The 25,343-nt window shown below is 49.5% G+C and overlaps 1 protein-coding gene across 1 annotated transcript in view; it reads left to right on the top strand.

Annotated features, from left to right (window-relative positions):
- Positions 1-25,343, top strand: part of MARCHF5 (membrane associated ring-CH-type finger 5) — a 42,930-nt gene that overhangs the window by 6,047 nt on the left and 11,540 nt on the right. Inside the window, exon 2 of the mRNA XM_007666086.4 lies at positions 22,151-22,353. Within this exon, the coding sequence (XP_007664276.1) occupies positions 22,151-22,353 (203 nt within the window). The remainder of the gene's footprint in view (positions 1-22,150; positions 22,354-25,343) is intronic.

Below are 25,343 nucleotides of genomic sequence, written 5' to 3'. Positions count from 1 at the left end.
GCAGACGGGCGTCGAGTGTGCGGGCTGGGTTGTAGTAGGCGGTCGGAAAGGTGGGGGAAGCCGATGGAGTGCTTTGAAGCCCCACGCTCCTGGGGGTCAGGGGAGCTGCTTGCCCATCCCGGCCTGCCGGGTGACCTCGGGCAAGTCAGCCAACTTCTCAACGCCTCAGTTTCCTTATCTGTAAATGGGGAATTAAATATCTGTTCTCCTCAGACTGGGAGCCCCATGTGGGACGGGGACCGTGTCCAACCTGATTATCCTGGATTGACCCAGGTATTAGTAATAGTTGTGGTATTTGTTCAACACGTAGCGTGTACCAGCCTCTGTACTGAGCGCTGGGGTGGATGACAGCAGATCGGGCTGGACAGAGTCCCTGTCCCACGTGGGGGCTCACAGTCTCAATCCCCCTTCTACAGATGAATTCCCCAAAATTCGCCTGTCCGTAATTCCCAGAATGACCCCCGGAACCATCCTAAAAGCTGGAAGTTAAATCGGCTAGCCACCGGTTCCCAGGTTACAACTTCCGTTAGATTTCACGGACGGAGCGCGGACCCGCAGTCCGAGGGTCACCGTCTCTGATCCCAGCTCCGCCGCTTGTCTGCTGGGTGACCTTGGGCGAATCGCTTCACTTCTCTGTGCCTCCGTTACTTCATCTGGAAAGTGGGGATTGAGACTGTGAGCCCCAAGTGGGACGGGGACTGTGTCCCGCTTCATTCGCTTGGATCCACCCCAGCGTTTAGTACAGTGCCCGACACACAGTAAGCGCCTAACAGATACCGCCGTCGTCATCGACTCTTGGGCGGGTGTGCCATCCAAGCCCTGTTGCGTATTTCCAACTCGTTTATCGGTTTGGCCTAAAATATCCTGTATGGTCACTACGGTTTGGTCTCCTGTGGTCTTATTTTTCAAACCAGAAGGGAAACTCAGCTGACAAACCCAGTACCAGAAGGAAAACTCAGCTGACAAACCTAGCATCACCCGTTCCCTCATTCTCCCCGTCACTTTATCCCGCCCATCTCTCTTCCTTGCCCTTAACCAGGAAAGCATCACTACCTACAGGTTTCAAATCATCGGCCTGGTAACCGTTTCTCCTAGAAAACCGCTCTGTTTAGGCCGTGCCGTTCGGTTCGTCCCGTTCATCGGAAGCTAGCAATTTAATCCTTGCCAATACTCTGCTACGCGCTCCTCCGCAAAACTCGAGGTAGTCAGTAACTCTAATAATAATGTTGGTATTTGTTAAGCGCTTACTATGGGCCGAGCGCTGTTCTAAGCGCTGGGGTAAATACAGGGTCATCGGGTTGTCCCATGTGAGGCTCACAGTCTAAATCCCCATTTACAGGTGAGGGAACTGAGGCACAGAAAAGTGAAGTGACTTGCCCACAGTCACACAGCTGCCAAGTGGCAGAGCCGGGATTCGAACCCATGACCTCTGGCTTCTAATATAAGTTTCTGCCCCGCCAGTGAAATCCGGAGGACGGTCAGAGCCCCCTACCGTGATTTCATTTCACTTGCCCATACGTCCGCTCGAAGGTCACGGAGCATGGCCTAGTGGAAAGATCCTGCGCCAGGGAGCCGGAGGTCCCGGGTTCCGGCTCCGCCGTTGGTCTGCCGTGTGACCTCGGACAAGTCACCTCCCTTCTCTGGGCCTCAGTTCCCTCGTCTGTAAAACGGGACTCCGAGCCTGTTCTCCCCCGTACTTGACTGTGAGCCCCACGCGGGGTGTCCTTGCGTCTACCCCAGCGCTTAGTACAGAGCTTGGCACAGAGTAAGCATGTAGTGAACGCCACAGAACGGTAGCACTGTTTAAGCCTCTTATTCAGCCCGTGGAATTAGCGGAAAGAACTTAAACGAAGAAACTCCCGTTCCCTCAGCGTATTCATTTTAAGGGCTCTAACGCCTTTCCAGACTCTGTACTGAGCGCTTGGAGGAGGGTTACGGATAATCGACCAGTCCGGATCCCTGGGCCACAGTGGGTTCACAATCCCAAGGGAAACAGGAGGGGATGCGAGAGAGATACGCAGTCAAGCAGGAGGGTGGTTAAAAAGCAGATGAAATAAAGAAGGAGCCACAGCAATATCAAAAGCTGCAGGACAAACCATTGCTGCTGATGGGAAGTTGCCAGGTGCCTCAGTCGATCGGTGGTATTTATTGAGCGCTCGCTACCTGGCTACCTGTACTGGGTCTGTACTAAACGCTTGGGGGAGAACAGTACAACAGAAACGGCAGACACGTTCCCTGCACGGAACGAGCTCACAGTCTGGAGGGGGAGACCGACGTTAACCCGAATGAATAAGTAATTTCTAATATATAATTTAAAGATACGTACCTAAGTGCTGCGGGGTCGGGTGTGGGGCGGCTATCGAATGGAGCCGGATCCAGGTGCGTGGATGACGCAGAAGTTGGGGGGGGGCTTAATCGGGGAAGGCCTCTTGGAGGAGGCGGGACCTAAATAATACCGCAGCTTCGGCACCGGCGATTGGAAAGCCCGGCTGCAGTTTCGACTTCTCTGCGTCCCCGTCCTCGATGGGGCTCCACCCCAGGACCGACCGACCCCAGGACTCCGATGCAGGAGAAGCCCCCGGGGTTAACTTTGTGCCGAACAGTAGACTAACCGCTCGGGAGAGCGCAACGCAGCCGAGTTAGTGGACGTGTGCCCTGCCCCTAACGAGCGTACAGATAAGACAGATATGAATCTAAATAAACGATTTGTACCATAATAGATACTCCTTTGTCTCATATAAATGTTTCTGTACTCTCCCAAGCACCTAGAGCAGGGTTGTGCACATGTCTCCCCCTTTTCGACTGTGAGCCCGTCGTTGGCCGGGGATTGTCTCTCTCCGTTGCCGAATTGTGCCTTCCAAGCACTCAGTACAGTGCTCTGCCCTCAGTAAGAGCTCAGTAAATCCGATCGAATGAATAAACACCATTGATGGATTCATTCATTTGTGGCCCACATTTTGTCTGAACTCAGGTTATGATTACGCCTCAAGTGACCCATTTCATCTCTTCCGAAGTTGTCTGCAGGAAGATATTTCACACCAAAGAGCGTCCAACAGTCTCCGCCCCTCGCATCAAATGAATTACATCCCTCTTTGCTCCTCCCTCTTTAAACTCCAACTCTCTTTAATCTCCAGCTCCAACTCTCTTTAAACTCCAACTTTAAACGCCAAAGTCATGGTGGGAACCAGGAATGAGGCAGGACGGGCACTGGAGGGGTGAGTTCGAGATCCCAGAAAACAGGTCGTCTAGCAGAATACAAGTGCCACCTTGGGTTAGACCCGGGGTGGGGGGAGGTCGGCCAACCCAGTGTTCTGTGACCGAGCGACATTGAAGGGCGCTTGTAGGAAATGATAGTCCTTTCTTTTTTATGGTATTCGATAAGCGCTCACCATGTGTCAAACTCCAAGTGCTGAGGCAGGTTCAAGTGGATTAGGTCGGACACGGTCCCTGTCCCACGTGGGGCTCGCAGTCTAAGTAGGAAGGAGAACAGGTACTGAATCCCCATTTTCGCGTCGCGGAAACTTAGACCTAGAGAAGTTGAGTGACTTGCTCAAGGTCACACAGCAAGCAGTGGGCAGAGCTGGGATTAGAACCCAGGTCCTCTGCCTGCTGGGCCCTTGCTCGTTCCACTGGGCCGTGCCCTCCTCCCTCTCCCTGCCCCTCCATCCATCCTCATGATGCCGACTAACCCCCTAATTTATTCATCTCTTCTTCCAGCCTGCTTCAATCAGTTAATTGTACGATGCACATCCCTCTGGACTAAACTCGATGTAGGCGGGCAGTGTGCCTGTCAAATTGTAGTGTTGTACTCTCCCAAGTGCTTAGTAGGGTGTCTTGCACCCAGTAAGCACCCAATAAATATGATTTAAATGTCAGTAAACGATTGTTTGATATTTATTCAAAATATAACAACACAGCTTATTGCCTGTGTTCATTCATTCAATTGTATCGAGCACTAATTGTGTGCAGAGGGCTAAGTGCTTGGGAAAATACAGTGTAATAATAGAGGCACATTCCCTACCCGTAACGAGCTTAGGGCCTGGAGGGGAGCACAGATATTAATACAAATAAGTAAATTACTGATCTGTACATAGGTGCTGTGGGGCTGGGAGGGGGGATGAATAAAGGGAGCGAGTCAGGGTGACGCAGAAGGGAGAGGGAGGAGATGTGCCTTCAGGAAAGCTTTAAAGGGGCGGAGAGGAGAGAGGGCGATCCAGGCCAGAGGCGGGACCTGGATGAAGGGTCGGCGGCGAGATAGACGAGATGGAGGTACAGTGGCATCAGAGGAGCGAGATGTGCGGGCTGGATTGTAGTAGGTGAGTCCTGAGGTGAGGTAGGAAGGGACAAAGTGAGTGCTTTAAAGCCAATAGTGAGGGAGTTTTTGTTTGATGCGGAGGTGGATGGGCAACCACTGGAGTTTTTTGAGGAGCGGGGAAACACGTCCTGAGCTTTTTTGTAGAAAAATGATTCGGGCAGCAGAGTGAAGTAGGGACTGGAGTGGGGAGAGACAGCCAGCAGGTCGATAGAGTAATCAAAGTGGGATAGGATAAGTGGTGGGATTAATGAGGTAGTGGGTTGGATGGAGGGGAAAGGGCGGATTTTAGTGATGTGGCGAAGGTGGAACCGACAGGATTTAGTAATGGATGGAATGTGTGGGTGGAGTGAGAGACGTCAAGGATAACGCCAAGGTTGTCACAAGGCTTGTGAGACGGACGCGTGGTGGTGCCGTCTACAGTGATGGGAAAGTCAAGGGGAGGACAGGGTTTGGGTGGGAAGATAAGGAGCGCAGTTTTGGACCTGCTAAGCTCGAGGTGACGGGAGGACATCCAAGTAGAGATGTCTCGAAGGCAAGAAGAAATGCGGGACTGCAGAGAGGGAGAGAGATCAGGGCTGGAGATGGAGATTTGGGTATCGTCCGCCTCGAGGAGGTGGTTAAAGCCATGGGAGCGAATGAGTTCTCCAAGGGAGGGGGGGGTAGATGGAGAATAGAAGGGGACCCAGAACTGATCCTTGACTCTAGCGGAGCCGGGATTAGAGCCCATGATCTTCTGACTCCCAGGTGCGTGCTCTATCCACCACGCCGTGCTGCTTCAATTTATTATTAAATTCGTCCACTTTTTTTGTTGAAAATTGATCCCCGAATCTTAGCTCGAGGCGGAGAAATCGTAACCCCGGCCTCATCAATCCATCAGTGGTATTTATTGAGAACTTGCTGTGTTTAGAAGTCTATATTAAGTACATGGGGAAAGTACAGTTCAGTAGAGTTGCGATCCCTGTCCTCAAGAGCTCAGAGCCTGCAGGGAGGTAGACATTAAAATAAATTCTAGATAGAGGAAATCGAATATAAGGATGTGTGCAAAAGTGCTGTGGAGGTGGGGTATCAGAGTAATTAAGGGATACCCAGCCAAGTACAAAAGTGACACAGAGGGGAGGATGGAGAAGGGAAGTGAGGCCTTGGGAAAGGCCTCTGGGAGGAAATGTGATGTTCAGGAGGGCTTTGAAGGTCGGAGGGAGGATACGAAAGGGGAGGAAGGACACGGGCAAGGGGTCGGCCGCTAGATAGAGGAGATTGAGGTAGAGTGAGTAGGATGGCGAGAGAGGAGCCAAGTGTCCAGATCGGTTTGTAGGCTGGCAAGGAGGGTGCAGCGAGGCCTAGTGGAAAGAGCCTGCGCCTGGGACTTAGAGGACCCGGGTTCTAATGCCGGTTCTGCCTCTTGTCTGCTGTGTGACCTTGGGCTAGTCACTTCTCTGTGCCCGCTACCTTGTAAAATGGGGATCATGACCGAGGCCGGGGGGAGGCGGCAGGTTCCGCGGCATGGCCCCCTGGGCCCACTGCCTTTCCAGGCAGGTCCCCCTCAGCCCGCACCCGGGTGTCCGGACCCAGCACACTGAGATGAAAACAGAATGAACCCTAAGCTGGAGTCAGTAGGTGGTGGGTAAAAAAAAAAAAAAAAACACCAAACGAAAAAAACCCACCCCAGTTTTGGGATTTGTCTCTCAGCTGGCAACAGGGTTCGGGTTGCCGCTCCACTCTCTAAAATGCGATTTCCTCACCCGTAGCTGTGATTCACCCTCGAACAACAACCCCAGAGCACTTAGGTACAATCTGTAATTTTTTTGGTTTGCATTCATGTCTGTCTTCTGCAGTCTGGACTGTGAGCTCTTTGTGGGCAGGGAAGGTCACTGTTTAATGTTGTATCATACTTTCCCAAATGCCTAGTACAGCACTCTGCACAAAGTAAGTGCTCAATAAATACCATTGGGTGAATGTGCGGTGAGGACTGTGTGCGACCTGATTAGCTTGTGGCCACCCTACCGCTTAGAATAGTGCCTGGTACATAGTAAGCACTTAACCAATGCCATAAAAAAGAGCGATGAGAGAGAGAAAGTGTGTGAGAGCGAGTCCCGGTCCTGCAGTGACACCTCAGATTGTTGAAGCTCAGTCTGGTCCCTGACGAAAAATTGCGTCTCATTCAGCGGACCCGTTAACTCGTTGATGTCAGCAAGTCGCCTCTCCAATTCAGCAGCTTCGTTGTGGGTCTGCCCGGAGGTCACTTCAGTGCCTGGAAAACCTGACACGCTCTGTGGGCAGAGCTTCCTCCGGTATTCATTCCGTATTCATTGTTTCATCTCAGCCCAGCCGGGAGCGGGGCGGCAGGGATCTACTTATGCTTGGCCGCTTGACCGGAACAATTGGGTCAAGCAGCGTGGCCTGGGTGGGCAGAGCCCGGGCATGGGAGTCAGAAGGAGGACCTGGTTTCTAATCCTGGCCCCTCCCCTCGTCTGCCGTGTGGCACTGGGCAAGTCTCTTAGCTTCTCTGCCTCGGTTACCTCGTCTGTAAAATGGAGATTCATACGGGGGCCCCGTGTGGGACGTGGACTGTGTCCAAACTGATAAATCTGTGTCTTCCCTAGTGCTTAGTACAGGCCTGACACATAGTAAGTGCTTAACAAATGCCATTTAAAAAAACAGCCAGCGGTTGCGTGGGATAAATCAGTCAGTCAGTACCGGAAGCGTCCCTAGATTGGTTGCATCATGAGAGGTTTGGGCTTGGGATGTGCCTGAAATCTCGCGCCACACTTTGGTATTCCGTCAGTCGGTCATATTTATTGAGCGCTTACCGCGTGCAGAGCACTGTACCGAACGCTTGGGAGCATGCAGCACGGCAGTATAAGAGACACATTCCCTGCCCACAGCGAGTTTGCAGTCCGGAACAGAACGCTGGGATACAAACACTAAAAATGAAAAATCTTTGTAATGAGAGGCGCAGGGCGCCGAGGATGCAGCCTTGGGGGATCCCATGACTAGTGCATCTGAGATGAAGCGTTCAATAAATACGATTGAATGGATGAATGTCTGATGTCTGGACATTTGATATTTGCCCCAGCCTCACAAGACTCATGTACGTACCTTTAGATAGAGGCCTGGCCTCTAGCAGTGGTACCTGAGGGTAACAGGAGGAAGAGTGAAATGGTTGCCCTCCAATGGACGGTCTAACTTTCCCTTCTGAGAAACCGCTGTGGGTCCCCCGTCCGCAAATCAAAATTTAAAAAAAGGCTACTTTGCCCACCGAGGCAGTGTTGACCCCGAAATGGCAGTGATTATCTCTGAGGAAGGGATCTGGTTGTAATGTGGGCAGGATGGAGTTCTTGGGGCGAGGAGTGTGGCTGAGATGGGCCAGGACGCCGCCGTAGGGAACGATTAGCAATGGCAGACTTTTAAAGAACCTTCCATTATTCTTTGCCACGCTTCATGTTTCCCTTTTCGCCACGCGCTCGCTCTCTTTGTCAACCAAGGTCCTCCCCTGGGCCCAGATTAGTGCCTGAGGGCTATGGTGAAATGCCAGGATGGTATCGAGGGGTCCGACAGCACGGTTTAGGGGGAGCCACATGCGAGAGAGTAGTGGGTGGGGAGGTGAGGAGAGCTGATGCAAACAGAAGAGAGGAGCTTGAGGATGGGAAGGGAGAAAATGAAAGAGCAGAAAGAAAGAAGAGGAGAAATGAAGGATTCCATTAGTCGCTAAGAAATAAGCAAAAGAAAAACACACTCCAAGCGTGTTAGGCTGTCTTATGATCTCAGGATTTACAGGTTTAAGCCAGAACGAACGAACTCACTCTGGAATGTAGTTCCTTAATCTGAAAGGGGTGAAATAGAATTCTCTTTCCTAAAAGTAAACCCCTGGCTTCGAAATGGATGTTTTCATCTTCTGCTATGGAGGTCCCTGTAGCCTGCGATAGATTCCTTTCCAGGGACTCTCTTACACCACAAAACCAAGATGAGATGTTTTTCCCCCATTCTTCTTAGCCACAGTAAACAAAAATCGCCATCAAAGCAATGACAATAAAGCCCCTGTCCGGACTCCCATGCGTAGTCTGAGAACCTGCCAGGGAGCAGCCGGGGATGGAGATGAACTAGGAACTCATCCTGCCTGAGAATTTCATCTTCGAAAAGGAAGAACATTCCAGGCCCTGGTCTTTTCCCTCCTGTCTGTGCACTCTGATCTCATATCCTAGGTTTCGTGTTCCAGAAATGGGAATGAAGGAAAGTGAAGTTACCTGTAGGTTGTTGGGGATTTTTTACGGTAATTATTAAGCACCTACTACGTGCCTTACACTGTCATGGGCACTGGGGCAGATACATGCTAATCAGGTCGGACACAGTCCATGTCCCCTGTGGGACTCACAGCCTTAATCCCCATTTTACAGATGCAATAACTCGGGCCCAGAGAAGTTAAGTGACTTGCCCAAGGTCATACAGCAAGCAGGTGGCGGGGCCGAGATTAGAACCCGCTCTGTCCACTGGGCTCCTTACCCCTCTTCTGCTTTGTGCCAGCCACAGGAAGAAGCAGGAGGGAGGAGGAGGAGGAGGAAAAACAGGAAGAAGCCCTAGTAATAGAATTCAAGGAATAAGGGAAAAAATAATAATAAATTGCAATCCAAATTGAACTGGGATGGAGGGAAAAGCGGGAGAGCCGAAAAGATGAAAAAGGAAAAAAGGCTACTTTATAAAGAATTAAGCTTCTATGGATGTACTGAGAGAACTCTCTCAATTTCCCATTACCCTTATTGTCCCGCACTACGTGTCGGCTGTTGAGCTGTATGTGTAGGTGGGATCCGTGGCCCCTTTTGCTGTGAAGAGCTTTCAAGTTCACTAGGGCATGAAAGGGAGTCTCCCCTCCCTTTCCCAGCCCCGTCCGTCCAGGAACAAGGAGGCAGGCGCAGGGAGTGTTTAAAGCGGGCAGGGAGTTGTAGGAGGGGAGGGAGAATGAGTATTTGCCTCCAGTGTCCCGGGTCTTGGGTTTGTGAAGCGCTCCAGTAACAGCGACTGTGGGAGGACGTGCGCAGTGTTGAGTAGGCTCGAGACAATCAGACCCTGCAGAAGCGCCATCAGTCAGTCTGGCATTTAATGAGCACTTACTGTGCAGAGTTCAAGTGGCATCTAAGCACTTACTGTGTGCCAAGCACTGTACTGAGCACTGGAGTAGGTACGAGATAATCTGGTGGCCCCCAGGCCCTGTCCCTTAGAGGGCTCACAGTCTTAATCCCCATTTTGCAGGTGAGGGCGCTGAGGCTCAGAGAAGTGAAGCGCCCGGCCCAGGATCGCCCAGCAGAAAAGTGGCGGAACGGGAATTAGAATCCAGGTCCTTCTGCCCACCCCGGGCCCTCCCTCTATCCACTGGGCCCAAGTGCTTGAGAGAGTACGGTATTACAGAGCTGAAAGGTACATTCCCTGCCCACAAGGAACTTACAGCCCAGAGGGGGAGAGGGGTGTTGCGGATATGTTCAGAAGAGCCGTGGGGCCGAGGGTAGGGTGAATAAAGGGGACAGATCGTAGTGCACGGTGACGCAGAAGGGTGAGGGAGTAGGAGAAATCAGGGCGGAGCGGAGAGATGTGATTTTTCCTATGGCCTTGCAGGTGGAGAGCGTGGTCTTCTGGATTCGAATGAGTGAATCGAAGCAGTGATATTTATCGGGTGCTTTCTGTGGGCAGAGTGTAGTATATCAGAGTTGGTAGATGCATCGAGCTTACGGTCTAGAGGGCTCCACTTCTCGCCCCAGCCAGCGGGTCTTACACTTCAGCAGTGGCTGTTCGTTCTCCTCTCTATTCATCCATACATTCAATCGTATTTGTTGAGCGCTTACTGTGCGCAGAGCACTCTACTAAGCGCTTGGAATGTACAGTTTTTATCCCCCACACCTGCCCTCGGCCCTGTTGCTCTGCCCCCGCTTTGCCCTGGTGCTCAAGTGGCACCCTATCTCCCTATTGTACCAAGCCCATTATGTGTCGCTGCCGGAGAGGGTAGTGGTTGCATCAGTCATTTTGCATTTTGAGGAATTTGCTCCAGCCTCCCTAACTCCAGGATCGCCCAAGGATGGCTTTACTGCTGGCCGACAAGCGAGGCCCAGAGAACAATCAGAAAGGGAGGCTGAGGGGACCCCTCTCCTCTCCACAAAGCTGGACGAACTATAATTTTCTCCAAGGGATTCGCTCCCCTTAAATTCTGCTCAGACCCGTATTACAGCACTTCTAAAATTTCTGAAAGAGAGGTAAGGAAACTAGAAAGGAGCCAGGAAAAAAAAGCCCCAACAAAACGGTGACAGGGATGGAAGCTAGCTCGTGTGAAGAAACTTTAAAGCAGTTGCGTTATCGAGCATGGAGACGGTGAGTTTCTCTCTTGTTTCGGTCAGGGAACGTGTCTCCCAACTCTTTTGTATTCTGTTGAACGCTAAATTCTCAATAAATATGATCGATTTAATAGGACAAAGTTTTCCCAGTAAAATTGGTTCATACAGATAGGCTCATTATGGGCAGGGAATGTGACTTTATTGTTAGATTCCACCCTCCCAAGCACCTAAATTAGTGTTCTGCAAGCAGTAGGCAATGCGATAAAGGTAGCATTATTTTGGTTTAAATCACAGTGTCTTGGAACCAGGTTGTTACTTTTTCCGTTTTTGGAAATAACGTATTTGCTCTCATCATTGCACCAGTCTGGTTTTTAAGGAGGAAATACAGATTTTTTTGCTCCACTCCAGTAAACAGTGTTAAGGCCCTGCTTATGCCTAGGAAAAGGGAGGAGGGAAGAGGCGGCAGAGAAGGGTGCAGACACAGCAGCGGATGAGTTACAGCCTCCTGCTGTAGACTCTAAGCACTTTGTGAACAGGGATTCTATCTAGAGATCTGGGGGATTGTACTTCCTGAGCACTTAGTATGGTGTTCTGCACACAGTAAGCGCTCAATAGGTCCCATTATTCATTAAGACAGAGAGCCGGGAAGGCGGAGAAGAAAATTGACATCTTGAAAATGTGGGAGGGTTACACTGTGCAGCACAGAGGAGAGTGCAATTCAAATAAAAACTGCCCTCCAGCACGGTTGTACCTTCCCCTCCTCACTCATTCTTTCTTCTTTTCTCTTCTTATTGCTAGACTTAATTCACAGACAGTCCACCGAATAACCCCAGCCCTGTTTCAGTGCTAGAAAAATTAGGCCAAAAAGTGGAACAGTTATCTGGGCAAATAAGGTAGCAAATTTTCTGGCTTCTTCGTATCCAAGGCATTTAGTATCTAGTGAGCTTTCTTTAGCGTAATCCTTTCATTTAGTAGCTTCAGGCACTCCCGAAGAAAAATAGATTCATCAATCAATTCACCCAGTGCTGTTCATCCTAAAATCTAAAATATACAAACTCTGACAGCCTTAAATGACTAATAAAATAGATTGTCTAGATTGCATCGTCATCATTTAGCCAGAAGACTTTGAAAAGTCGACTTGGGGATCCATTTTAGGAGGGTTAGGGTGCTGCCCTAGGCCGACAGACTGTGCCGTTCCTGAGGATGCCCAGCAGGACCAGCGGATCAGTTTGGGGGTTACCACGGCACGTTGGCTCTTCAGAACCCCTGCTCCCCATCTCCTCTAACTGTAATAATAAGCAGCAGAAGAAAAAGAATTGTGGTGTTTTTAAGCAGCTACTATGTGCTAAGTAAGCTCTGTAGGCTTAGTTCGTCCTCCAGACTGTAAGCTGGTTTTGGGCCTAGAATGTGTCTGCTGATTCTGCTGAAGCGCTCAATAAATACCTATAATTATAGTAATTCCTGGGGGAAGCTAGACGATCTTCGAGTTGGATTCAATCTCTGTCTCACATGGGTCTCAGTCTGAAGAGGCGGGAGAACAGGAATAGAGTCCCCACTTTCCAGATGACGAAACTAAAGCGCAGAGAATTCATTCTTTTTTTTTTTTTTGCTTGTTAAGTAAAGTGAAGATGAGAGCAGGGAAGTGACTTTTCCAAGGTCGCAAGGCAGGCAAGTGGCCGAGCCGGGTCTAGAACCCTGGTCTTCTGACCCCCGGGCCCGTGTTGTTTCCTCGAGGCCACGCTGCCTCTCTTCCGTTCCCAGAGCCTCGAGACACTGCTAAATGCCAATCCAACTTGTTGATTTTTAGCCGTCTTTGGACTCTTTATTGATAGTTGCCCCTAGTCCATTTTATTCTCAGTGCACTTTTAAACCAAACTGTGAAGCAGTGTAAATGTAGAATGGGTGGAGGGAAAAAAATTTTATGCGGATGAAAAGAGGTCCTGGGAAATACCATACTATCTCTGAAATCGGTCTCTTCAAAAATGCAGTATTTTTGTATTTTCCGCAGTGTATTGTGTGTCCTTATCGTCCTTTTCACGCGTCTGCCACCGGGCCCGTTCCCTCTTATTTAGTCAATCGGTGGTATTCACTGAATGTTTCTGGAGGCAGGCCGAGGAATGTACTAGGCTTTTAGAAGAGTTGGTAGGCATGACCCCTGTGAGTTTACAGTCTAAAACCAGTTTTATTATTTGGCTTATTGAAGGTTAGAGCCAGGTTTCCAGGCCAGGTCTCAATGATTTCCATCCCAAAGCTCCTTCCTTCCTGCTCCAGAGTAGGGCTTAGAAAATGCAAATGTTGAAAATGTATCTAAGCACTCTCTCGGCCACCTACGTATATTGAAGACCATCAAAGGAATCGCAAAGGAAATAAAAGGCCTTTGTCCCTGTCCTTGGGCTGCTTATGGGGAGGGGGGGACAAACATCCAAATATTTATTTATCCAAATGAACTGAAACCTATAAACACAGCTGGAGTTGCCTCACCTGGCCTTCCTTCTACCCAGTCACCACTCCCTCCCACTCCCTGCCTTGTTTTGACATTTACTGAGCGGTCACAACGTGCAGGGCACTCTCCCCAGAGCTGAGGAGAATCCTTGAAAGCAGTATGGCCCAGTGGAAAGAGCATGGGGCCTGGGAATCAGAGGACCTGGATTCTAATCCCCGCTCTGCCACGTGTCTGCTGTGTGACCTTGGACAAGTCACTTAACGCCCATGTGCCTCAGTTCCCTCCTCTGTGAAATGGGGATGAAATCCTCCTCCCTTCAGCTTAGATGGTGAGCGCCACGTGGGACAGGGACTGTGCCGATTAAAGATGATTAATTTGTATCTTCTCCAGTGGTTAGAACAGTAGTTGACGCACAGTAAACACTTCAACAGCTACTCCGTGAGCCCATTGTTGGGTGTAGGGATTGTCTCTGTCTGTTGCCGAATTGCTGTGCACACGGTAGGCGCTCAATAAATACGATCGAATGAACAAGTACCACAACGAACGTGGGTCTGCGAGTCAGAAAGTCGAATCCCAGCTCTACCATTTGTTAGCTGTATGACCTTGGGCCTTGGTTACCGCATCTGTGCAATGGGGATTAAGAGCGGGAGCCCCATGTGGGACGTGGACTGAGTCCACAGGACAGGGACTGCGTCCAGCCCGATTTGCTTGTATCTACCCCGGCGCTTAGTACAGTGGCTGGCACATAGTAAGTGCTTAAAAACCAAAATTATAGCTGCATAATTTATTATTATTATTATTCTTACACGGTCTCTAGACATATGGAGGCCTCGGTGGGGGCCAGTGATTCGGAGGAACAGTAATTCAAGATTGACTTGCCAAAAACAAGAAAAGTAGCCATGCTTTATTGCTGGGAGGAAACAGCCCTTCAGCTCCTCAGCGGATCATCCCCTGGTCTAAATTGACACAACATTTTCCACCTTCTGCCGGAAGCCCAGGTAGAATGTATCGTTGGTATCCTGTGGTTCTGTATATGCTCCTACGGGGAGTGTGCCTGAAAGTCACCGCACGGTGGAAAGGAGAATCTTTGGAGTGGTCCTCTTCTCTCCCAACCCTTTCCCACTCCCTCCGTCCCTGCCAGGAACCCCCTTCGTATCAGTCAGAGCGGTGCTCTCTCCACCTTCAGATCTCTTCTGAAATTAGAGCTCCTTCAGGAAGTCTTCCCCGATTTATTTTTAATACCCCTAATTTATAATCCCTGCCAGTTGCTGCTCGAGCACTCCTAGTACAGCCACCCGTATGCTATGTGCCTATCTTTATACGCTATTATTTTTTTCTTGTCTGTAATTGATTTTACTCTCCCCTGCTGGGTTGGAAGCATTTCGAGGGCAGGGATCGTGCATTTTAATTCTGTTGTACTCTCCCAAGTTTGGTGTTTTTGTGTTTTGTGTGTGGGGGTCTGGAATTAAGCGTTCACTATGTGCCAGGCGCCGAGGTAGACGCAAGCTAATCACGTTGGACATGGCCCCTGTGCCTATGGGACTCAGTCATATTCCCCATTTTGCCAATGAAGTAACAGGTACAGAGAGGTGAAGTGCCTTGCCGAAGGTCACACAGCAGACAGGTGGTGGAGCTGGGATTAGAACCCAGGTCCTTCTGACTCCTAGGCCCGTGTTTGGATCACTAGTCCACGCTGCTTCTCAGGGCTAATTATAGGGCTCTGCTTGTAGAAGGTCTGTTGTGTGACCTTGGGCAAGTCACTTCATATTTCTGTGCCTCAGTTACCTCATTTGTAAAATGAGGATTAAAAGTGTGAGCCCCATGTGGCTCATTTCCTGTATCTACCTCAGCGCTTAGAACAGTGTGTGGCACATAGTAAGCACTTAACAAATAGCATAATTAATAATAATAATGTTGGTATTTAAGCGCTTACTATGTGCAGAGAGTCGGTGGTGAGGAGTTTCTGTTTGTTACGGAGGTGGATGGACAACGACCGGAGGTTTCTGAGAAGCGGGGAGACGCAGATGGGACGTCGGTTCTAGAAAATCTAGGAGTGGGGAGTGGAGGAGGCCAAGGGAGTCAGCAAGGAGGCAGATTCATTTGTTCAGTCGTATTTATTGAGCGCTTACCGTGTGCAGAGCACTGTACGGAGCGCTTGGAATGTACAATCCGGCCACAGATAGAGATAATCCCTGCCCGACAGTGGCTCACAGTCTAAAAGGGGGAGACAGAAAGCAAAACAAAATTAAGGTGGAATAAGATAAGTGCTTGGGTCCGCATAGTAGCTGTTTGACCGGGGAGGAAAGGGCAGACTTCGGTGATCTCGTGGAGGTAAAACTGACAGGATCTGGTGACAGAATGAATGTATGGGTTGAATGAGAGAGATGGTAACGAGCTTGTGAAGCGGGGAGGGTGATGGTGTTGTGGGAGTTCAGGGTTTGGGGGGGAATCACTTCAAAATGATTCATGCCTAGCCACTGCTCATAAAGGCTAAGCGTACACCCACTGCGGTGTCCGTCTGGGTCGTCTCGATCAGAATTTAAGGGAAGAACATGGTTCTCCGGTGAAAGGGGGATTTTAGGTGGCGGAAGTTATGTGCGATGGCGGAGGTGAAGGGGGAGATGGCAAGTTGGGTAATCTGGTTGGAGCAGAGAGCCTGAGCCGTAGAGATAGAATAGGTTGTTGGGTGTGGAGTAGAAGGAATCCCCCTTCTACTAAACCAGTCTGATTAGAAAAAGCGCAGCATAGTGGATGGAGCAGGGGCCTGGGAGTCAGAAGGTCATGGCTTCTAATTCCGGCTCCGCCACCTGTCTGCTCTGTGACCTTGGGCAAGTTGCTTCGCTTCTCTGGGCCTCAGTTCCCTCATCTGGAAAATGGGGATTAAGACCGTGAGCCCTATGCAGGGCAGGCACCGAGGCCAACCCGAATATCTGGTATCTACCCCTGGCACACAGTAGACGCTTACCAAACACCGTAATTATTATTAGGCGCCAAGCACTGTACTAAGCGCTGGGGTAGATAGACGACAATAACGTCCCACTCGGGGCCCACGATCTTGGAGGGAGAGCAGGTATTGCAGATGAGGGGACTGAGGCCCAGAGAAGTTAAGTGACTTGCCGAAAGTCCCCCGGCATGTAGGTGGTGGAGCTGGGAATAGAATGATCCACAAGCTCGTGCTCTTTCTACCAGGCCACGTTGTTTCTCAAGAAGAAAAAAGAGGGGCAGAAATCCTGAGCAGGAAAAGAGCCCATTAAGCCCTGGAGGGAAAGGGGATGGGTCTTGGGGTACTAGTTTCGAGGACGGTGAGGGGCTCATCAAGAGGAGACCCTTGCAGGTTGCCCCCAAGAGACCAGGCAGACCCAAGGCATTGAGAAGAGTCACTTGTGAGAAAAGAGCCCCCCAGAAAGCACCCAACCAAAGAGGGATGGTAATAATGTTGGTATTTGTTAAGCGCTTACTATGTGCAGAGCACTGTTCTAAGCGCTGGGGTAGATACAGGATAATCAGGTTGTCCCACGTGAGGCTCACAGTTAGTCCCCATTTTACAGATGAGGTAACTGAGGCACAGAGAAGTTAAGTGACTTGCCCACAGTAGGTAATTGAGATCCATAAGGAAGCCGTGGACCCATCCTCCCCCCCCAGAAGGAAGTCATCAGTTGAAACATTTTGGGATTTGCCTGGGACGGGAGGGAACAGGGAGAGCAGCAAACAATTTTGCCAAGAGTTACGGTTTCAGATCTGACTGAATTTCTCTTTCTCCAAAAGTGGGTTGGGCGCCCAATCATTCCGGGAGCCTCTCCCAGTTTTCCATCATAACTCGGGCTGGCTTCTGGAAAGTCACTCTCCAGGGACACTCACTCAGGGCAGATCTCTTCAGAAGTTTGTTTTCTTTAAACTAGCGAGTCTCTTGGAAAATTTGTTTTTTAGGGCTAACGGTTTTGAGGGGCGCCTTCTAAGGGGAGTAGGTAGCTTAGACCTGAAGGAAGTCCAGTTAAATGGATGAGGCAGTCAGGGGTATTTATCGAGCGCTTGCTGGGCGCGGAGCGTCCCCTAAGGAGGTCAGACCTTCTCCCCTCCAGTTGCCCTTTTGTCAACTTGTTGGGAAAACCATAGAGGCTGCCCCCAACCCGGGCCAGTGGAGCGTATCGGGCCCAGCCAGCGGCATTACTAATAAAGGTTTGCGGGAGAATTAGGACCCCCGTCTTCACCCGGCACTGCTGCGTGCCGTCACATAGACCCGGGGAGCCTTCTCTGTGAGGTCCAGTGGCTTAGGGGGAATCTCCCTTTTTTCCTCTCAGAAATCCACCCGGATCTGTGCGGCTCCACCCCGACCCCACCTGACATCACCACAGCTGGACTCCGCTCAGTCTGGGTCCTTTCCCGTAAAAAAAAAAAAAAAAAGACGTAGAAGCTCCTGCCACCTCTTTCTGTTGCAACCATGGGCTTACGCCCTCGGGATGGTATTTCCTCCCCGTCCTCCCTGCTCTTTGCATACTCTGGAGTCCTTCCACCTCCGGAAGACATTTTCAGTTGGCAGCCAAGCCTGGCCTACCGTGCCACCCCTTCCCGATTCAGTGCTTCAACTGGGCATTTCTCCATCAGTGGTATTTTTTGAGCGCTGACGGTGTGCAGAGCACTCGCGCTAAGTACTTGGGAAAGTCCGTACGACAGAGTTGGTAGACACGTTCCCTGCCCCCTCTTCGGCCACTCCGTGAGTTAGACGGTCAGTCAGCAATGTTGCGTAGTGGATAGAGCACTGGCCTGGGGGTCAGAAACTCACGGGTTCGACTCCTGGCTCTGCCACTTGTCTGCTGTGTGACCTCGGGCAAGTCGCTTCACTTCTCTAGGCCTCGGTCACCTTATCTGTAAAATGGGGATTGAGACCGTGGGCTCCTCGTGGGGCAGGGACTGTGTCTGACTGGATTTGCTTGTATCCACTCCAGAGCTTAGTAATAGTGCCTGGCACATAGTAAGTGCTTAAAACCATCTTCATTATTATCATTATTATTTTTATTATTATTATTATTAACCTTCCTGAGCCTCTTGGGGAAAACATTTCTGTAATTGGTCTGCTTACCGACTGTGGTTAATAGTGGCCATCAGTTATACTTATTCTGATTCCATTGCATTATTCCCACTAGACTGTAAGCTTGTGGGGTTTTCTTTTTATGTTACTTAAATGCTTACTGTATATCAAACACTGTTCTAAACGCTGGGGTAGGTATAGATTAAGTCCCTCTCCCACATGAGGCTCACAGTCTGAGTAGGAGGGAGAACCACTTTTCAGTTGAGGAAACTGAGGCACACACAAGTTAAGCAACTCGCCCAAGGTCACACCTCAAGCAGAAGCAGGATTAGGACTTCCAGGCCCGTGCTCTGTACTAGGCCAAGCTTCTTCGTTGTGGGCAGGGAAAGTGTCTACTGACTGTGTTGTACTCTCCCAATCGCTTAGTACAGCGCTCTGCACACAGTAAACGCTCAGGGAATGCCATCGATTACTGGTGAATATTTCTGTGTCTCCCTTTGTCATTTTTGGCAGCAGCCCGATAGACGTATAAACATATACGGCATTGATTTAGCACTGATGTGGTGCCGAGCACTGGGGTAGATACGGGATGGTCGAATCGGGCAATCTCTGTCCCACGTGGAGCTCACGGTGTAACTGAGCAGGAGAGAACAGGGTGCCATCTCAATATTGAAAGTTCCCCTTATAGATGGGTTAACAAAACGCTCCTCAATGGTTCTTTTTGGCCTGATTAACATGAATCCATTTCCCAGGACCCCTTTGGCTCCTTGGAAATTAATGTTATTCTTCCCCCAACTGAGCAAGCCTCTGGTTCAGCCCCTGCCTAGCATCATTACTTACTTGAGAGGTGTACATTCTTACCTCTCTCTGACATATGAGTTCCTTATCTTCCCTCCCTAACCCTGTCCTCTCCCTGACTTTCCCGTCACCGTGGACGGCACTGCCATCCTTCCCGTCTCACAGGCCTGCCGCCTTGGTGTCATCCTTGACTCCGCTCTGTCATTCACCCCACGCATCCAATCCGTCACCAAAGCCTGCCGGTCCCACCTTCCCAATATCGCCAGCATCCGCCCTTTCCTCTCCATCCAACTGCTATCTTGCTGATAGAAGCTCTCATAATATTATCGACTGGATTATTGTGTCAGCCTTCTCTCTGATGTCCCTTCCTCCTGTCTCTCCCCGCTCCAGTCTATTCTTTATTCCGGTGCCCGGATCATCTTTCTACAGAAACGCTCTGGGCCTGTCACTCCCCTCCTCAAAAACGTCCAGTGGTTGCCGTCAACCTTCGCACGAAACAAAAACTTCTCACTCTTGGCTTCAAAGCTCTCCATCACCTTGCCCCCTCCTACCTCTCCTCCCTTCTCTCTTTCTGCTGCCCAGCCTGCACGCTCCGCTCCTCTGCCGCTCACCTCCTCCAGGAGGTCTTCCCAGACTGAGCCCTCCCTTTCCCTCTGCTCCTCTTCCCTTCCCCATTTCCCCTTCTCCCGCCCTCTGCTCTTCCCCTTTCCTCTCCCCACAGCACTTGTCCATATTTGTATATATTATTTATTACTCTACCTATTTTGTTAATGATATGTATGTATCTATGGTTCTAGTTATCTTAATGATATTGACGGCAGACTACTTGTTTTTTGTTCTGTTTTGTTGTCCCCCATTTAGACTGTGAGCCCCTTCTTGGGCAGGGATTGTCTCTATCTGTTGCCAAATTGTACATTCCAAGTGCTTAGTACAGTGCTCTGCACATAGTAAGTGCTCAATAAATACATTTGAATGAATGAAGGAAATAAGCTGACATATATAAGCTCCAGGCATTGGTGACCAGTTTATTTGGCCCATCTCCCTAAAAAAGTTTAGGCGGGTTTAAAAATCGAAAAATTTTAAAAATTTAGAAACTTAGGCGGGTTTCAGGGGCCGCTTTTGATTGGAATTATGCTAAGGGCTGGCATAGGTTCAAGATGGTCAGGTTAATCGCGGGCCCTGCCCCACGTGGGACTCGGTCCAACGCGGAGGGAGGAGGATTTAATTCCCCCTTGTACAGATGAGGAAACTGAAACCCAGGGAGGCTGTGACTCGCCTAAGGTCACACAGCAGACAGATGATGGGGCCGGGATCCAAACTCAGGTCCCCTGTCTCCCAAGCGTGTGCTCTTTCCATTAGGCCACGCTGCTGCCCTATGCCGAGTAACCCTTAATATCCCAATTATCGGAAGTTTTAATTTGATGCGAGAAGTCCTACAGGTTTTCTGAAGAGTGGCATGATCAAAGAAGGCTTGCTCTTTGGGTTTTCTCTTAAAGCAGTGTGATGTGAAATATTCTGACATTTGATGAGAGTTCACCGCCCTGGGCACAAGATTAACTGGTAAACGAACGAAATGTGAGACGCAGCACGGCCTAGCGGAGAACGCACGGGCCCAGAAGGGAGAGGACGTGGGTTCTAATCCCGGCTCGGCTGTATGCCTGCTCTGTGACCTTGGACAAGTCACTTCACTTCTCTGGGTCCCAGTTTCCTTGTCTGTAAAAATTTTTTACAGAATTTTGATAGGTGAAATTTGATACCCGTTCTCCTCCTTAGACTCTGAGCCCCAGGTGAGACAGGGACTAATTGTTTTCTCTTCACGCCAGCCCTTAGCACAGTGCTCAGCACATAGTGTTTAATAAATACCTCTCAATATTATTATATAAGAGAAGTTGTACAGCACGAAAAGTGAACCGTTTTCTACGTACGTTCCCCCGCAATAAGTGGAAGACAGCAGTGCCTTAGATTTTGTTTATAATAGAAACTTTTGAAAACTGTCTTAGATGAAGACTACTTTTCACATATCTAATTCCCACTTATCTCCCAGTGCTTTAAGCAGTAAGCACATCATAATGATAATTGTGGTATTTAAGCACTTACTATGTGCAAAGCACCCTTCTAAACACTGGGGTGGTTACAAGGTAGTCAGGTTGAACACAGTCCCTGTCCCACCTGGGGCTCACAGTCTCAGTCCCCATTTTATAGATGAAGTAACTGAAGCACAGAGAAGGTATAAATGAGTTGCCCAAGGTCACACGGCAGCCACGTGGCCAAGCTGTGATTAGAACCCACGTCCTCTGACTTCCAGGCCCAAGCTCTTTCCACGAGGCCGTGGTGCTTTCAAAGTACTGTAGACTCAAGGATAGCTCCTGCGGCAGTAAGGAGTTATAGACTATATATGTTTTAGCCTAATTGGTGGCCAGTGAAAATCATAAATTTCTGAAGTGTACAGTCTCGAGTTCTAATTTGGTTCATAGTAGCTCAGGGAGGGGTACATCTGACCTTTTTAAATGATCACCTCCAGAAAAGCATTCCGTTATAGTCAGTCAATTGATTGTTCATATTTATCGAGCGTTGACTGTTTACAGAGCACCGTACTAAGGTTTAGGGAGACTTTAGTGTAATGGCGTCGATAGGCACGTTCCCTTCCCACAGAGAGCTTTCAGGCCAGAGGACTTATAACCCAGCAGTGTGGAATTGGGCAGGTTTTAATAATTACGGAGCAGGATGGGAAGGGTGGGCTAGAACGTGGAGAGCCGAGGTCTCATTTGATTAGAGGTGGGTTTTTTTGGTAAGGTTTTGGGAATAGGATGTGCTAAATAAATGCCCCTAAGAAAAGTGTGGGAAAGAAAGCCTTAATTCCAGTAATGGTGCCCAGAAAGGATTTTGGGATTAGGGCCTGAGCTGGAAGCAAAGTAGGGGTGGAGCCAAGTTTCACCATGATGCAGACCAAGGCTCCCCTTCCCCAAGACTGTGGGGAGCTTTGGCCCCAGCGGGGCCGCTTTTTCCCTCCTCCCGCCTCTAATCCCTCACCCCAAATGACAGAGAACTGGACGGTGGGGAAGGGCTGAGGTACAGTCACGGCACTGGCCCGAGGCTACCTACCCACGTCTCCAGAACCCCCTTCGGTCCATCCTTGGAGGGGTTGGAATTTAGAAAAATCCTGGAATCCCTGCCCTCTGCACCACTAATATTCCATCGAGTCCCCGTTCTTCCTGGCATGCTTCTAAAGTGTGAATTTTTTTTCTCTTAATTTATAGAAGTTGCTGGGTGTGTTTCGCTACCGACGAAGACGACCGAACAGCCGAGTGGGTGAGACCGTGCAGGTGCAGAGGGTCTACAAAATGGGTTCACCAAGCTTGTCTACAGCGATGGGTGGACGAAAAACAAAGAGGAAACAGTACCGCCAGGGTGGCGTGTCCTCAGTGCAATGCAGAATACTTAATAGTATTTCCAAAGTTGGGTAAGAGATGTCCTGTTTAAATGAGAACCGTACACGTTTCTTTCCGATTATTTTGTCATCGTCCCGGGGGGGTGGAATTGAATCCAGAACCCCAGCGTGGGGCACGTGAATGGGTCCCAGACCTTGTCCGTTCATATCCATGTGACTCTCCGTCTTCACTGGTTCGATCGCTCGGTGGTGTTCATTCATTTTCAAGCAGTGGTATTTACAGGGCACTTACCGGACGCAGGGAGCTGTAGTGAGCGCTCGGGAGGGTACGGTATAATAGAATCGGTAGGCTCCCTGCCCCTCAAGGAGCTTACGATCCAGTGGGGGAGACCTACATTAAAACAGATTGCAGACATCAATCAGTTGTACTTATCGAGAGCTTACAGAGAGAGTACGATGTAACAGAATTATACAGAGATATGTTCCGTGCCCACACTTTGTGGTGTGTTGCAGAGGGTGGGGTGAATACCGAGTACTTAAAGGGGACAGATACAGAAAGGGGAGGGAGTAGGGAAAGTCAGGGCTTAGTCAGGGAAGGTCTCTGGGAGGAGATGTGAGTTTAATAAGACTTTGAAGGTGGGGAGTTTCGTGGTCTGTTGTATGTGCCGGGGAGGGAGTTAGAGGCCAGAGGGAAGAGGTGGGTAAGGGGCCAGCGGTGAGATAGGATCGAGGAACAGCAAGGAGGTTGGGTTGTAGTGGGAAATCCGTGAGATAAATAGGAAGGGGTAAGATGATTTAATTGATTTAAATCCATTGGTAATGAGGGTTTGATGTGGAGGCGATTGAGGCAAGTCCTGGAGGTTTTTGAGGAGTTGGAGTCACGGAATGAACTTTTTTTTTTTTAAGAAAAATAATCCAGGGATCGGAGTGAAGTATGGACTGGAGTGGGAAGAGACAGGAGGCAGGGAGGTCAGCGAGTTGGCTGAAGCAACGCAGTGGAAAATTATTGCTTGGATGAGAAGGGTAGCGATTTGGAGAGAAAGGAGCTGATTCTAAAAAGGTTGCGAAGGTAGAATCGATAGGATTTGGTGACGGATTGTTTTTGCCTTTGAATGCGGGAGATGAGGAGGATGACAGCAAGGTTGCAGATTTGTGAGGTGGAGGATGGTGGTGCTGTCTACGGTGATGGAAAAGTCACATAGAGGGCAGGGCTTGGGTCGGAAGGTGAGGCGTTGCATTCTGGACGTGTTAAATTGGAAGCGTTGGTGGGACGTCCAAGTCGCGGTGTCCTGAAGGCAGGAGCAGACGTGAGACTGCAGAGAAGGAGGGGGCCGGAGCTAGAGCGGGATATTGAGGAATCTCCCGCACAGAGGTGGTAGTGGGAAATCGGGCAGTGAATGCGCTCTGGGAGCGAATGGGTGTGAATGGAGAACAGAAGGGGACCCAAAACTGAGCCTTGAGGGCTTTCCACAGTTCGAGGGTGGGAGGCAGAGGAGGAGCCCGTGAGAGAGACAGAGAATGAGTAGCCAGAGAGATAGGAGGAGAAGCCAGGAGAGGACAGTCTAAGGGAAGCCGAGGTTGGATACTGTTTCCAGAAGACGGGGGTGTTCCACAGTGCCGAAGCGCAGCTGCAGTTGGATCGAGAGTCGGTTGAGCACACCCTCCCCCCAGTCACTTTTAGTCATGTATTGATAACTCACAAGCAGTTGGGAGGAAAACAGAAAGCGCTTCTTGGGATTTTTGATTTCAAGGAATTCTAAAGAGGCTCTCTACTCTGGAAGGGAGCAAAAGAGAAGTGTTTTCGTCCTCTCCACTGCTAGTATCTTCACGGCCCTACTTTGTTGCATTTTATCACCTGTCTACAGCGCTTCAGAAATAGCAGGAATAGTAGCAGTGCTATCCTTTTTTTTTTTTTTTAATAAGGAATGCACATTTTAGAAGCCCAAGTCAGTACTCCACCAGATTAAACTGATGCCTTTTTCCTGTCTGAAATCTTCAGCTTTTCTGGAAACTGGCCATGGCAAGGTGAGAACTTTTTGAGAAGGGAGACTTGGAAGCGATAGGGGCTTGTCTAGGACATAGAAGATGAAATTGAAGAGATAGGAGAAAGGTTGGGATTTATAAAGTCAGAGGGGAAAATCCTAAGGTAGAAAAGGATATTTTCATGCTTTTAGACCTAAGTGAAAAACTGAAAATACCGTGTACACAGGTGTTCTACAAAATAAAATGACATTCAGTTCTTCCACCCTAGGAGATTACATTTGAAAACAGAACAACCTGATTGCAGGTGGATTGTTGGAAAATGTTTTCGAGTGCACAAAACCATTTCTTTCTTCTTTTTAAATGAAACATGTTTCTAAAAAAAACTACTCGGGGAAAAAACCTCCTGGGAAAACGTTATGATTTGTAGCCCTTGATTGGGGATTTAGGCAAAGAAGGACTAAATATTATAGGCACTTTGTTGCAAGTGTGATTTATTTGATTTTTGCCACGGTATCTCAAATGACTGTTTTGTTACATTTGATAAAGTGGCGGCTCATTCTCCTCCTTTGAATGCTCTTTCGGTCAAAGAGGGCCTGGGAGTGAAAGAATGTTCCAACCACTCTTTTCTAGCTGCTGTCATATTGAGTAGGAAAGAGGAGGAGTGTGGAGTGATGGATTCCGTGCCTCCCGAGATGAGATTCTCCTCTCCTCGGAGAAACCAGGGCTGATGCTGATATTTATGGATTGAATAAATATCAGTGGAGGAAATGAGGAGAGTCAGGGAGGAAAATGGGTTGGGAAGAAGAGAAATAAAAAAGAAAAGAGGGAGGGAAGGGGAGAGAAGAGAAGCAGTGTGGTCTAGTGGAAAGAGCACAGGCCTGGGAGTCAGAGGACTTGGGTTCTAAACCCGGCTCCACCACTTACATTCATTCATTCAAACATGTTTATAGAGCGCCTACTGTGTGCAGAGCACTTGACTATGGGCTTGTACTAAGTGGTACGAAGCGCCCCTTCTCTGCTGTGTGACCTTAGGAAGGTCCTTCACTTCTCTGCGCCTCAGTTACCTCATCTGTCAAATG

Source organism: Ornithorhynchus anatinus, chromosome 3 (assembly GCF_004115215.2).
Source record: "Ornithorhynchus anatinus isolate Pmale09 chromosome 3, mOrnAna1.pri.v4, whole genome shotgun sequence".
Classification (NCBI taxonomy): Eukaryota; Metazoa; Chordata; class Mammalia; order Monotremata; family Ornithorhynchidae; genus Ornithorhynchus; species Ornithorhynchus anatinus.
Note: the sequence above shows the minus strand (reverse complement) of the source record. Positions and strands in the feature narration are given on the sequence as shown.